The sequence below is a fragment of the Amblyomma maculatum genome, chromosome 11, assembly GCF_055883805.1.
Source record: "Amblyomma maculatum isolate TAMU_Amacu chromosome 11, ASM5588380v1, whole genome shotgun sequence".
Classification (NCBI taxonomy): Eukaryota; Metazoa; Arthropoda; class Arachnida; order Ixodida; family Ixodidae; genus Amblyomma; species Amblyomma maculatum.
The window spans coordinates 363,613-378,679 of record NC_139354.1 but is presented as its reverse complement, the minus strand read 5'-3'; the positions used below and the strand labels follow the sequence as shown (position 1 = coordinate 378,679).

The 15,067-nt window shown below is 45.1% G+C and overlaps 1 protein-coding gene across 1 annotated transcript; it reads right to left on the bottom strand.

The window, feature by feature from the left end:
- Positions 1-4,008: 4,008 nt before the first annotated feature.
- Positions 4,009-10,625, bottom strand: LOC146172634 (uncharacterized). Its single transcript, XM_084583646.1, has 2 exons — positions 10,253-10,625; positions 4,009-5,298 (listed from the first exon to the last, which is right to left on the bottom strand). The coding sequence occupies exons 1-2, from the start codon at positions 10,538-10,540 to the stop codon at positions 4,171-4,173; spliced, it is 1,416 nt and encodes a 471-aa protein (XP_084439772.1). The 5' UTR covers positions 10,541-10,625; the 3' UTR covers positions 4,009-4,170.
- Between the last annotated feature and the right edge of the window lie 4,442 nt (positions 10,626-15,067).

The following is a 15,067-nucleotide window of genomic DNA, read 5'->3' as shown; positions in this document are numbered from 1 at the left end:
AATGGCTATAGTAATTGCGTGAACGGGGGTTCTGAACAGGCACCGACAAACGGGATCCATTAATAATATCGCATCACATTGTTCAGGCGAAGCTTAAGGAATGATGTATCAGTTTTAAATTTCGATGAGTTTCGAACGGATGAATGATTATAGCTTGCACTTAAATCATGCGAAATATCTTGGCGCTAGCATTTGAAAGAGTGGCGCTATTAGCGATTAACGCCGCGACGGCTATGAGGCTTCACTGCAGTGCACAGTGACGCATGATGACGTCATTGACGGTACCGGTACGTTTTATGCATAGACCAGACTTGGTTTGAAGAAATAAAAACAAGGCTGCCGAAAACAAAGCCCTAGAAATATCGATTAGCACCGTCAGAAAATGCGCAGCAGGACGTGGACGAAGGCAACGCACATCAGAAATGGTACCGTCCGTGACGTCATCGCCGAATTTCTCCGCAGAACTTTTGTGCTGTGAGGAGAAGCTCGAGTTTTAGTCGTCGATTACGCAATCAGTTTGAATGCTAGGGCAAAAACACTTTACATGCATTACCTACAGACTATTAAGATTTGAATAATACCCACAGTTTTTACGCCTGCGCAGAAAATCCTAAAAATTGTCGCCAGGATCCGTCACACCTTCCGGGCTGCATGCACTCTGCACGAGCTCTTATGACACAGCTGCTACGGAGATTGGTGCAGGTAATGAAGACGACCACAATGATGAACAGGTACTCACAGAATAATTCGAAGCGCCGCGAAGGCGGCCGGGCGCCAGCGAAGCGCGCCTGAAAAAAGGTTAGAGCCACATCTTGCGCATGCGCTGGTTCCCTATCGATGAAGCGTAGTTCTCTAGTGAACCTACATTAGCTCTCCCTGCTCCTAAATGCTCCTAACATCACATAACTTCATCTGCAGTGCCTCGAGGATGCCATCTAACCATCGCGTTCGCTGCCTACCCCTTCTCCGGCGACCCTCAACCTTTCCCAACATCAAATCTTTCTCCAGCGACTCCTTCCTTCTCATCAGATAACCAAAGTAGCTGAGCTTTAACTTTAGAATTTGACCCTCCAATGAGCAGTCAGGGTTTATGGTCGACAATATCGACTGATTTGATCTTCTGGCAGTCCAAGGAACTCTCAAGAGTCTTCGCCAGCACCACAATTCAAACGCGTCAATTCTTCGGCGGTCAGCCTTTTTCACAGTCCAACTCTCGCATCCATACATCACAACTGGAAAGACCATAGCACGAGTTATACGGATCTTGGTTGGCAGACTAATGTCTCATCGATGAAGCATAGTTCTCTAGTGAACCTACATTAGCTCTCCCTGCTCCTAAATGCTAGCGCTAGGGGCCTTTTAGCGGAATGATATAGGAGGGCTAGATGGTGCAGTGATATGCTGCTGTAGCGCAATTTGCATTATATTTTTGCATTCATTTTTTTTTTTTTTTGCATTATAGCCATAGGACCTCACGACACGATTAATAAGAACCGGTAGCGTGAAGTTCATGTGCATGAAATATGGGCATAGACATACGGCACATATTCATTATTGTAAAAAGAAAAGCGTTTTATTCATGCTCGTTAACCCAAACCAATGAACCCCTTCTACTTTGTGCAAAATGGTGACTTATTCACTGCAGAAAATGAAAAGCACAGAATTACGCTAGAAGCGAGGGGCTTCTTACGCCCGCCTAAAGAGCTCAAAAAATGACAACCTATACTGTCATTTTTGCCTATGCCAGCCAATGAAAAAAAAAAAAGAGAGTTTCTCGCGAAACGAATGCAGATACAGAGGACAATTAATACACCGCAAACAAGTCGCACGTGACATAGATTATGGTAGACAGCGCGTAAACACACCGGGCGTCACAGACACCGCCCCGCCCAGCTCTTGTCAGCACTGACAGGCCCCTAGCACTAGCCTTCTGCAGCAAGGCAGCTCTAATCTAGGTTCACTAGGGAAGGGAGGTCACTGGCTAGGGATGCCGCGCACGCGCAGTCAGTCTGTGTATTCTTCCGTCGGCGCACTCTTTCGGCGAGTGGCAGCCTGTCCGGCGCTCCGAATTATTCTGTGAGCCCCTGTACCTTGTTGCATATACTTATTTCTTGAATGGTCAAGAACTTTGCAACGACTACATGCTGCGCCTGCATCCAAAATTCATCTCGGATGTCCAGTGTTTTACGATCGCGAAAGTCTGTTTGCAAGAGCCCTCGACTGTTTTTTGACCTTATTAACGATAGTAGACTGCTGCATGGAGAAGTTGAGCTTTGACAGAATTCCATGCCTCAACGTATTCACGAAGAATATAGACGGCATAATGCATGACAGTGGAATTTCTTTTCCTAGCAAGGGTTGTCCACCAAATTTCTTATCAGTTATACCTGAAATTGCACATTTTAGTTTTTAATGACCGTCTGCGTCTGTGAACCACAGAAAAAAAATACCAAATGGTATGTGCGCGCCCATTATATCCGGCTGGTGGAAACAAATTAAGTTGAGATGTCAACCAGCTATTACATATATAGCCACGTCACTGCTCTGTAAAGTAAACGACATCGACGATTTTATTAACTTTTCAAATCGTGATGGAGGTGTCATGAATATATAGATAGACCAACTCAGCCATTCCTTCAGATTCCATATTTCAAAAGGGTTGGAGAGAGCAATGGTTAGCCTTGACCGCCTAGTAAAGAGCAGAGACATTAGTCTGCCAACCAAGATCCGTATAACTCGTGCTATGGTATTTCCAGTTGTGATGTATGGATGCGAGAGTTGGACTGTGAAAAAGGCTGACCGCCGAAGAATTGACGCGTTTGAATTGTGGTGCTGGCTAAGACTCTTGAGAGTTCCTTGGACTGCCAGAAGATCAAATCAGTCGATATTGTCGACCATAAACCCTGACTGCTCATTGGAGGGTCAAATTCTAAAGTTAAAGCTCAGCTACTTTGGTCATCTGATGAGAAGAGAGGAGTCGCTGGAGAAAGATTTGATGTTGGGAAAGGTTGAGGGTCGCCGGAGAAGGGGTAGGCAGCGAACGCGATGGTTAGATGGCATTCTTGAGGCATTGCAGATGAAGCTATGTGATGTTAAGAAGATAGTTAGAGACCGGAAAGCGTGGCGTGACATGGTCCATAGGGTCACGAAGAGTCGGACACGACTGAACGACTAAACTGAACTATTTTGTCTTATTCTGCGTTTGGGCATGGCAGAGACCGGCATATAATATGACAAATTTACTCATGTACTACTTAAAACATGCACATTAAAGTATGTAACTATTTACTCTAAATGACATTTTACCCTACACCGAAAATTGGGAGTCGGGACACTCAAGCTCTGCCTTAAAGAACATGTGGGAATGGAGTAGTTGGAACATGCTTTCCAATCGGCTAATCCATAGCGCAATACACACGTTCAATGCGCGAGCTAACAACGCTTTCTTTGAAAAGAACGCGCGTGGAAGCACGCATTTTTGAAATCATTATTCGTGTGAATCAAAACGACTCATCTGTATAGCCAGAAATTTTGGTTCCTTTCAGGAACTGAATTCTTGCTGGAACACTAATTAGCCTTCTTCCACTGCATCACGGCTTGTGCGCGTGGCAAAAACATTGCTTCTTACACCTGTGACGGGGGCGAACATAGATCAACTTGATATCCAACCCGTAGTTTGCCGTACTTATAAGCTTTGTTCGGCGTCTACTTTCAGCTGTGAACTTTAGTGCAGCGGCTTCCGCACCTAAGGAAGCATAGTACTATTGTAGAACGCCTTCTTTATCCAACACTAAGAAAAGTGTTTGTAATCGAATAATGTGGAAACAGCGAGACAAAAAAGGTGCTTTGAGAAATGAGCTCCACGTAGCATGATATAGGACATGGACATACAACACAGCATGAAACACTGCACAGCGAAAGGTGTGCGTGCACGATCCACAAACACACGCTCACGCACAAGCACACGCACAAGCACACACACACACACACACACAAATTTAGACGGACTTATGTAAATATCAGTATCTTTCTTTACTAAACCATCATTGCTGAAATACATTTTTCACTAAAGGAAAACGCTTAATCATTTTACATACGTCCATTTTCGTGCATTATAATAAGCCGGAAAGGGGTCAGAGTGATGAAACATCAAAGAATTCAGAGAAACACTTAGGTAAGTCTTCTTCGTACAATAAATTCGTACTTTAGAAGAAGGTTGTCGTTCTTTACGAAACCGTCACGCTCAAGCTGGCTCAAGAGAAACGACGGCGCTGACCTGCGCCGCAGCCAGGGTTCGTCATCCTGAGCCTCTGCTTTTGAAACGATCTCGCAAGCAGGATGAATAATGTCGTCCACCCGTTCTGCTGCCGTGTCTGGATGTATGGCGCTAAACTTGACTGCCATCCGTATCGGCCATTCGAGTGAATCGTCGTGCTCGCCTCTGTGCAAAACAATCCATGGGCGAAGTGACATCGTGCCTGCGTGCGCCGTCAGGTGAACCCCAGGTGACATAAAGTAGCCGCGAAGGTAAACACGGTTGCTCACGAAGTGGGTCGAACCGCTTCTGAATGTAGTGGCCTGCAAATTCGCGACCCCTCCCACGGCAAACCGGTGCATGGTCCTTGGAAGCGATGTTTGTGCCATGACTATCTCGAGACGGGAATGCGTTTCTCTGCTCGCTTCTGCCAAATCAGAGTGCATCGCGTCAATTTTTCCCGTGTTCCTTTTGATGTCAGCGAGAATTCTTCCCGCAGCTGATTTCAGTTCCTGCTTCAGCGTTTCCTCTAATTTCTTTACCTTCAAAGAAACTCGCGTCAGCTCCTTTCTCGGAGATTCTGAGTTCTCGCTCACTTCCATTTCTACCGGACCTGGATGGTCGACTGCAGTCCTTGCAAACCTGTCATGTCTGTTTTGGGATATTTCGGCCAACTCTGGTCTCGGTCCTTCCTTGAGCACTTCTATGGCGCGTCTGACTTGGCTGAGTGTTTGCTTGTGGGCCGTGTTCTCGCTGATAATTTTCATGAGCCCTGCTGCTATGTCAGCCATGCTTCTGTCGAGCAATTTTGTGAAGCCTGCTATAGGTGCAGTATTGCTTCCTCGTTGGCCTGAAGGTAATGCAGACATGACTGAGCCCTTGCAATCGTCCAATAGGTGTGTATTGAGTTCGCTGCAGAGAACGTGGGCCGAACACTTAGGACAACATGTCGAGTGGTGGCGGCACTTGCTGTGGAAATGCTCGCTCAGTCTAGAAGCGGCCATCACGGCCTGACAGCCAGCTTGTTCGTTCCAGCATTTCACCTGTGCAGAAAAACAAAGCACATCAGACCCCATAAACGAATGTGAACATCACACAAAGCACATGCTATCGGCATTTCTGGCACGTGTTCCATGTCTCGTTTTCCTATTTGACCTGCAAAATGTGCCACGAGTATTGTGTATTCTACTGATTTGTGCTTGGGGAAGAGGGTTGATCCAGTCGATTCGCTGCGGGTGTTTGTAAATGTCGGCATATTAAAGTATACCAAAATGTACAGGCAAACAGTTCGACCAATGAAAACTATCCCAAGAGAACCTCTAGCAAGATCTACTACTTGCGCGCCCCCTCTCAAGAAAATGTAACAACACCGGCACTCCACTACACCCACCCAGTCCTAGCGAGCCCTTTTTAAAAGCACAGCCACCTCACCGTGTGACGACAGACATCCTCGAGGACGCGGCTTCCATCTCCACGGAACCTTGATGAGGAATGTCACGTGAATTACATGCTTTTTATCTAACAGTGCTGCATAGGCGATTTTTTTATTTGCGACGAACTATTAGAGGGACATCGGAGTTATTTCACCCCGGAAAGTGCAATATTCGTGTTTACCTATCAAGCACTTCAATGGTGACGTACTATTTATGGGCCTCGATGGATGGATGGAATATAGGAGCGTCCCCTTTGAAACGGGGTGGTAGCAGTAGCTATCATGCTCATTTTTCTCCCTATATCTTAATTATTGATTTAGAATGGTTAACTAAACCATCATTCTATTTATTAAATTTTGTTCCTACATTACTAACATTATGTCACTTCTCTGCTTTTAAGCCGCCAATCTTCCAGTCGTTTTTTGCTAGTTTCCACAGCCGGTTTATTCACCCGGCCACTGTTATCTCTAAACCCCAGAGCTTCAGGAACAGTGATTGCGCCTCCACCAACTTCCGGATGGATACCATTACATTCGAGTATAATAGGGTCAATTATGCTCAAGATCGAGCTGAGTCGCCACCTTGCGGCGAAGCGCGCGTGCGGCATGTACAAGCATGTTTGTTTGTTTCGTGGTCCCGTTGCGCTTTTGCTTATCTGCCTCTGAAAAATAAATGGGAACAGGCTATATCATCCCATGCTGCAAAAAAAAAAATTATCTATATCAAGCATCTCACGCTGGATAAGGACGTCATCAGTCGGTGCTCGGCGCTTGAGATTCTTTGACGCGTGGCGTCTCAAGTAAAGCGACGATGTCATTACGCGCCGTATCAAAGCAAAACAGGTCGCTGCCCTCAATACAACTTAATGCAATTGGTCTGCAATCGTACTTTCCGGTTTCTGTTTGGAATACCATAGTTACTGAAGCATGCGACGGCAGTCTGCTGCACAGCAGAATGCAGCTTGAACAGGCCACTTTGTGCCTTCTATGTGCACGATCAAGTTGTTTGAGTACCTTCCTTTTTATTTTTTTATTTCCTTTTTTTTTCTGGTAAGCCACCACAGTGTGCCAGTGGTAGGCCGCTCGACTGATGAGTTCGCGAAGGGGGGTTCAATCGCGGCCGTTTCGCAAGGCGATTCTGTGCTGTGGGATTTAACAGCACGTTAAACTACCCCAACTGGTCAAAGACACCGTTCAACATCATACGCATTATACGCATATAAACATCATGCGTTAAACATCATAGGCATTATTATTATTATTATTATTATTATTATTATTATTATTATTATTATTATCATCATCATCATCATCATCGTTATTATTATTATTATTATTATTATTATTATTATTATTATTATTATTATTATTATTATTATTATTATTATTATTATTATTATTATTTGTTTATTTATTTATTTATTTATTTATTTATTTATCTGAAGTCTTCTACGCATCCGCGAGAGGGGCAATGAGTAAATTTTGATTTAGAGAAATGCTCCACTGTTTGAGAAGCTTATCGTCCCAGTACCTAATTGTTACACTATATATTACATATTACACCAGATCAATATTAACTTGAATGGTAGCCCATTAAAACCTCTTTTCGTCTAAGTGCTGCTGTCCCCCGAAGAAACTGGTTGTTTTTGACAAGGGGAGTAACATAGCTTCATACGGTGTTTGTTCAGGAATAAATACATATTTATGGTCGCATGATAAGATGAGCTCCATTTCTTTCGGTTTTTATATCCGGTGCCTGTTTTGCAAGTAACCATAATATTTTGCTGCGCATAATATTAATTCACTGGTCATTAATTACAGTGATAAAGAAGTTTTCAGCCTCTCGAAATTCTTTGCCAGAACATGACAGCGTTCGTGCCCAGTTTATTACGATGTGTTCACAGAGACTGATTCGTAGCTTGCACTTTACATTAACGGAAACTAATCGCTCTCACACAGGGAAATCTATTGTCTCTGTAAAAAAAAAAATGCTTACACTACTAATTTACCATTTATCAACATCACACATATCAGAAATTTCTTATACTTTCTTCAATTTCAGGAAATTGTTTGGATTCATTGGAGCAGTGCTACACTACAGTTCTGACATTGGTCGCAAGAAGCATTCACCGCATTGTGAGCTCGGCAAACTCAATCCACTCCGAGCTCTAAAGTGAACAGTCAGCTTCCCTGTGTGGCGAGATTTCCTGTACAGTGTCAGCGTAATCTCATTTGTGGGGAATACTTATGCACGGTTAGACAACCAGACAGAGTTAATGTGCACTCAGTCTATGGCAACCCGCCGGGCAGTACGCAGTCAGTGCTACATTTAACTAGCTTAATTCTCGAGTCAAGTACGATATACTGAACCAGGCTGTGTCTCTATTGATTCTAAAGTACTGCAGGTCAGAGTACGAACCTTGCATCTGCGTGGTCTTGACACTAAATTTTCCTGCCTGGCACACATATAAGAAACTCACACACTGTTGAAAAAGCAATAGGAGAAACAAAGTTGTTATTAGGCAAGCAGTACACGACAAAAATATACCTATGAGCGCGGTACAACGCAAAGAGCAAACAAAAAACGACGACAGTAAATCTAAAACATGGCTGGTTGCATGCATTGTTTTTTTTAAAACCCGCGATTTTCCGCAGCATTGGCCAAATCCACGGATTTTCTGCTATGTTGGAACACTTTAAACAGTAAATTTCTAATGCTTTTCAGAAGACGCGTTTTCTTCGCAAACAAGCACACCGCAAAACTTGGAAGCAGACCTACACCGCGTGCGCTTCTGCGAGCGCCGCCGGCTGCCAACCCACACTATTGGAGCGATGGTGGGGCCACATCTAGGTCGATCTCGTGGCAAATGCCAGCACTACATAGCCCACCGCCAGTGTGCAGCCCACCTGGCTCTATTTTTATTACAAATTATTTGCTCCTCTGCCGACACTACTACATGGCTTGCGGTGGCCAGATGTACAGTCTATACATGAAATGTTACGTGCAAGCACTTGCATTAAATGTTTTAGCAACAAAAGACATCATCAATTATTGCCTTTTGCTTTTCGCGGTCATGCCAGCTCAAATAATTCCTCGCCTTTTCCAGCGCTGTTCCCGTTCAGCTACGTAGTACGTGCGTTTGTGAATATATAATGGGTCGGGGAATAATCGTTGTCATAGAAACAAATCTTGTGACCCTAATAACTTGAGCTAGGTAGTAAAATACGCAAAGTAAGCAGTGTTACGGTCTTGCTACCGTCGTCTGGGATTACTGTCGCGACCCCAGCGCATTCAAGTTCATCAGTCAGTAAGAAGGGACATTCCGAGCCATTTCAGCGCAGCACAGACTGCCGTCCAAAGATGTTCCGACGTTGCCAGGTTCAGCTTGCATAAATAGCCTGTACGAAGCTACAGGTTCTCGGCACGCTCCTTCGAGTCATAAAACTGACCGCTGTCTCATCACTGAGGTCTGATGGCTCGGAGATTAATTGGTATATTTATTACCAGATAGTGACCAAGTATTACATCAGAGAGACCAGATTCTGCTCTGGTGAGCGAGTTCATTGCCTGTTCCGATCACGAAGATCAAGCTCTATCCTATGTCTGGTAGCGCAAACCATCGACAAGCGTTTTTTTTTTCTTTTTTTCTACAAGATAATCGTACACTATTCAGTATTTGCTGGTGAATACTGTACTTTTCTTAGGATTCGACGAGCTAACAATTACACTCTGGAATTGCTTTTGAGTGGGCGCGAGTGTTTGTCGTTGGCCGCGATATGTAAGCCGCGCTTCGGCCAACGCGGCGTTGCAGCTGATCACCCCACATGTTCAACTATCACTCTCTCGCTCTATGCATTGCTGATGTGACCTCCGTCGACTTCTATCGTGCGCAGTAGATTCAAACCCATCCCAGACATATTGCCCTCTTAAGATGCGATAAGCGGTCCCAACAATTTACAGGGTGAGTGTGTAAGAACCCCAGCCGGCAGTTTGGCGGTCTTTTCCCGAGACCCTTCCTCGAAATCCTGGCCTTGAACCGAAAGCAAAATCAAATGTGACATGCTAGTGCATATCTGCCTAAGTCCGCTGAATAGGCTGCACTTTTATCCTTCGTCTTTCCTGCGTAAAGGACAATTCTATTTCACGTTACTAACATCGGCACGTTACAACCTGCTGAATATAAATGTTGCAACCCATGCACCGTCTCGTTTTTCATTGCAGCTGGGCAGCGGTAGCGGGTAACAATACTAGCGGGAAATCTGCCACCAACTTCGTTAGTGCTGTGTTTATCTCCGTTTATTTCTTTTCCCGTGTACTGCATCATTCGTTTCATTTCAAGCAATGTGCAATCATTCCTATTCCTAACTTTCTATTCTTCCATCCATTCATAACATAGTATTGGTAATTGGCTACCCTTGAGACATCAATCAGCAATCAATTCATTAACACTGGGCAAACGCTCTTCTCAAAGATGTTCGGATTTTGGTAACGTAATTTGCGACACAAACACCATACAATAAGACCGCAACCACTAAAACTTCGGTCCCATCCACGCGTCCCCTACCTTATATGTCAGCAGCCCGTTGACATGGATGTTTTGCACGCTGACAGCCATCTTCTGACATCGGCGGCCGTCCAACGGACAGACGAGTTCATCCTCGTTCTGGACGGACTGTTGACAACAACGCTCGCAGAGGACGTGCTGGCATGGAAAACGTACATTCAAAGGACGAATGAGTCCGCAAGCGGCGCACGTGCAGCTCGGAGGAAGGGCTTCCACGAAGCACAGAGGCCTCCAGTCCAACAGCTCTGAGAAGCCCACAAGGGTGCAGCGCATAACCACAGACGCCATCGAACACCGCCCAAGCTCACAGCAACTGGGCCCTTCACGAAATGCAGTTCTGGGCCATCAGGTCGCTTGATTTGTTATCACCTTCCTTCTCGCGACCACGACGACTTTGATTGCACTGTTATCAGCTGCACGGAATTTGACATATAATGATTTTCTGTCGCACTAGACTATCGGAGAACGAATGATTACTCCAAAATCTAGTCTCTCGCTGGCCATTTAAAACAGACGGTATCAGGTTTCTGAGTTTTATACTTTATTTGAGCACCCGGTGCTGCTTCGCTGAGTGCGTGGTGACGATTTTTATCACGGCCGTAGCCGCCTAATTTCAGTGACGGTGAAGTCGAAATTCTCCTCACTATACTTGTTATCGTACGCATCAAGGAATTTCAAGTGGTGCTAATTAAAGTGCGGCTCATGACTAGGTTCGACGCGTCATGCTCAATGAAACTAAGTTTAAGTTATAAACCGGTTTATAAAGGTGCTATCATTAACTATCAGAGGCCCAATAGGCATTGAGGAAAAGAAACAGACGCGTCTTGCAAATAAGTCACCAACGTTTCCTTAATCAGAGCTTATATATGGAAGGCAAGATTTAAAACCTGTGATGCTCGTTTCGTCACCAAAAGATATTATCGCAAGCAAGCTGTGATGCCCCAGTTTGGATCTTTCTGCATGGTCTCATTACTAGTAGCTTGCTCGAAGCAAATCACAAGCGTCAACTGCGCGGAAAAATTCATTGTCTGCACGCAATATGACGTTACAGGCCTCACGACGCCTCAAGAGATGCATAGCTGGCAATGCGAGAGGAAGCGAAGGTCACTGCATGGTCAACACGGAGTGTGACGTCATGAACCACGTGCGGCGGAGGCTCGCGGCAGGTGAGGCGGCAGTCGACAATGCTCAGGCGTGTGCTGACACACCAAACTTCTTGTTAGTACGGCGCAGAAGAATTGTGCGCGAGGTACAATGGCGGTACAGTTATAGTCATAGGAAGGCGCTATGTGGCTGCATATCTGCGAGTACTGAGAATTAAGAGTATCGCTGTTGCTGCTTCACCGTTCACTTATCCGGTGATTACAGTCATTGTGGGCCTTGGCTCTACTGGTTGGCTTAACTCGAGGAAAAACATAATTCAGTTCCACCAAGAAAAAAATGTTGACTTCACTGCTTGTACACGTAGTGGCAAGTTTTACACGAAGTAAAGCTCTTTATTGTCGTCCATCGTTCATCTGAAGAATAAACACTTCTCATCCTTTTTTTATATGTGGCCGAGTGATGACGTCATCTGTAGCTACTGCGTATGCGCGGAGCGCACAACGAGCCTATGGAGTCGGCGGCGGCGCAACACTGACGTCACGCACGTCGCATCTGTAGCTACTGCGCATGCGCAACGTGCATTGCGAGGCTGTGGAGATGGCGGCGACAGTGACGGGTTGCAAATCTGACGTCACGTGCGGCGCATCTGCGGCTCGGCGCAGCGAGGCTGCGGAGTCGTCGGCGGCGCAACTCTGATATCACGCGCGGCGCGCCTGTTGCTCGTCGCAAGCGCAGTAACGGCTCCGGCTACCGCCCGTTGCCCTTGGCTTCATGTGAAGCCAATAGTGAAGCTTTTGCTTCAAGAGCCACATGGGCAGGCTCTGCCAGTAACAACAGCCTAAGAAGTTTTCGCAGTGTTTCCCTAAATAATCGGTCTTCCTATTTCGCAGTAGTGAAGAATTGTTATATTGAACACATAAGAGAAGGTGAAAAGAAGAGTTTGGAATTCGGTGGTGTACATTAGCTTCAGCTCGGCTATCTAACATTATACGTTTTCTTTGCTTCCTCATTTAAAATTTTCTTTTCAAAAGCCTTGCACATCAAGTGTTTGAAGCGCTCGCTCCGCATTTTACGACAAATTTTATCCAACAGCTAGGGTAGCTTCATGTGGCGCAGAGGCTGCTCCTTGGGATCACATTGCGTGTTTATCAAAGCGTTGGCTCAATATTGTCGCAGTGATTTAGCAGAGAGTAGCTCGGGGAGATATCGGCACCTGAAGTAATTCACGTCGTCACCACCGCTGCTGGCACATAGCATGTTTAGACGGACATTTTGAAACGATAGCTTCACTAGGTAATTTAGTGAACAGGAATATGACCTTCAAGTTAGCCAGAAGTTAAGCCATGAAATACTTGACGTGTCCCACGCTATGGTTACAGCTGCCGCTTAACAGCGAATGTGAGATAGCCAGAAGGTGAAGCGAGCTATACGAGCTGCTGAGACCGCGAAGAAGGGGAACGACGCCATAATGAAGAGTTTTGCCACGTGTAACCATGTGAATGAAGCTATCGCATTCACACTAGGTTTAACCATAGCTAAACCACCAGCAATGTTTTGGCTTCTATGCACCGCTGTTACTTCTAAACGATGTCCACATTTTTTTATCTTGAATCGACGAACTGTACAATTTCATTGTACAGTTTTTCACACATAAATCCGTCTGACAAATCAAGTTAGTCATCTGTAATGCGTCAATAACCTCCAAGAGTTTCAAACGTCTGATGAACCATGAACATTTAATGATGCTAGTGTGACCTTAATTTCCAGCGATAATTGATTTTACATGATGTGTACAGACGAGAGTAAAAAAAAATTCTAGGGGCCACTTTGGACCACCAAAGTGCGATGAGGTGAAAGCCTTTATAGCGTGGTTGTGCGTAGCTCTCCACTGCCTGCACAGCTTTCTCTCTTCCTTTTTTGACTCCCAACTTCCTCCTTTTCCTTACGACTGGGTTCAGAGGTCCGTAGAGAATTGTGATAGATACTGCGCCTTTCCTTTCCTGCAAACCAATTTGAAAAGACCCTGATTCCTTGTAACAAGTATTTCGCGGCTCCACCAAATAAAGTTTTTCACCACCACCCCCTGCTTTAGTCTGCTTTTGTGTGTTGTATGGTGTGGTGTTCGACAAATGCGCCAAATCAAAAGCGCAGTACGGACGCCTGCATCGGACGCCCGGAGTAGTCAGCTTTGTATTTGTTTGAATCGCCTGGTGAATTCATTGATCATCACTGGGCGTGACGTCATGATGACGTCGGTTCCTGTCATTGTAGTCATTACCACTCATCGCTAAGTATGATTACTAACTTCCAAACTGTTGCAGTCATGACAAGTCATAGTTTCACATATCTGTCATTACAAATCATTTTAGTCACTACTATACATACTTATTTTTCATTACCATTAGTCATTAACGCTGTCAATGTGTATTTATAACTTTTATTCATTACCTATCAGCATCAACCGTTTTCATTCCTAATCTCCCTCCTCAAATATCCACTATCTGCGAGTGACACATCAGCGCACAAAGGCGATCGCACAAATCACGCGCATAGATTTTCACTCCATGATCCTAGAAAGGATTTCGCCTTTAAATATTAGCACTAGTGACGTTTTCCCAGGGCGGCAGATAATAAATATCGCAGCTGCCGTTAAGAACAAGCCGATAACAGAAGTGCCAGGCGTAATAGCCAATCACGACGTCGTATCAGCCGCGCAGTGGGATTTTTGTCGCTCTGCTGACGTCACTGTTCTTGCTTTTTTTTTTACACACGACATAGGAAATGTACTGCTTTATACATTTCTCATACAATTCAGATCGGAGACACTTGGTAGTCGAAAGTCCAGAGGGCGATTAGACATTGTTCTAGCTCAAGGAGTGACGATGGGACACGAATTTACATTCCAATTCGTACTGATTGCTTGCCCACTGCCACCTCTTCGTTCTTGTACTGTGTCTTATCGTGTTCAAAGGTTTTACATGTTTGACACACAGATAGGTTGGCAGCTGAGAGGTTATCAATATTTGCGCCTAAAGTTGTCACAAGACGGCCGCTAGTGGAAAAAGGCGGAAACGCTAGAAATCGTTGCAGTTGCTTCCTCAGCAACTTATGACGCTTGCATTGTGAACGTGACTGCGAATTAAAATGTTGCTAGGAGTGTCATTTTTCAGAACTCTAATGTTTTCTTCGTGATATTCTTGAATAGCTTGCACAAAACTTGCGTGCCTGCATGTGCTTCCTCGCTGGCTGTGAATGCGAATGTGGTTACTAATCAAGCAAACATACCCGCCATGGTTGAGCAGGAGTTAGGGCCCTCGACTACTGTGCCCAAGGATACGGGATCGAATCCCGGCCGCGGCAGCCGTTTTTCGATGGAGGCGAAAAGCAAGCCACCCATGTGCTGTGCGATGTCAGTGCACGTTGAAAACCGCAGCTGGTCGAAATTTGCGGAGCCCTTCGACGGCGTCTCTCATAGCCTGAGTCGATTTGGGATGTCACCCCACAAACCAAACCTATAAAGAAAACATGTTAATCCAGTTCAAGATCAAACAATTATACCGGAAAGCAGAGACACAAATGAGGAGAAAGATTCGGGATCTTAACCAAGGAGTACTTCCTTCTGGATTTTTTAAACGCACATTGACACAAAAGACTCATATTATAAGCAAGCAACAGCGGTGAGTTGGCAAAAAGGGCATCCTAAGCATTCCG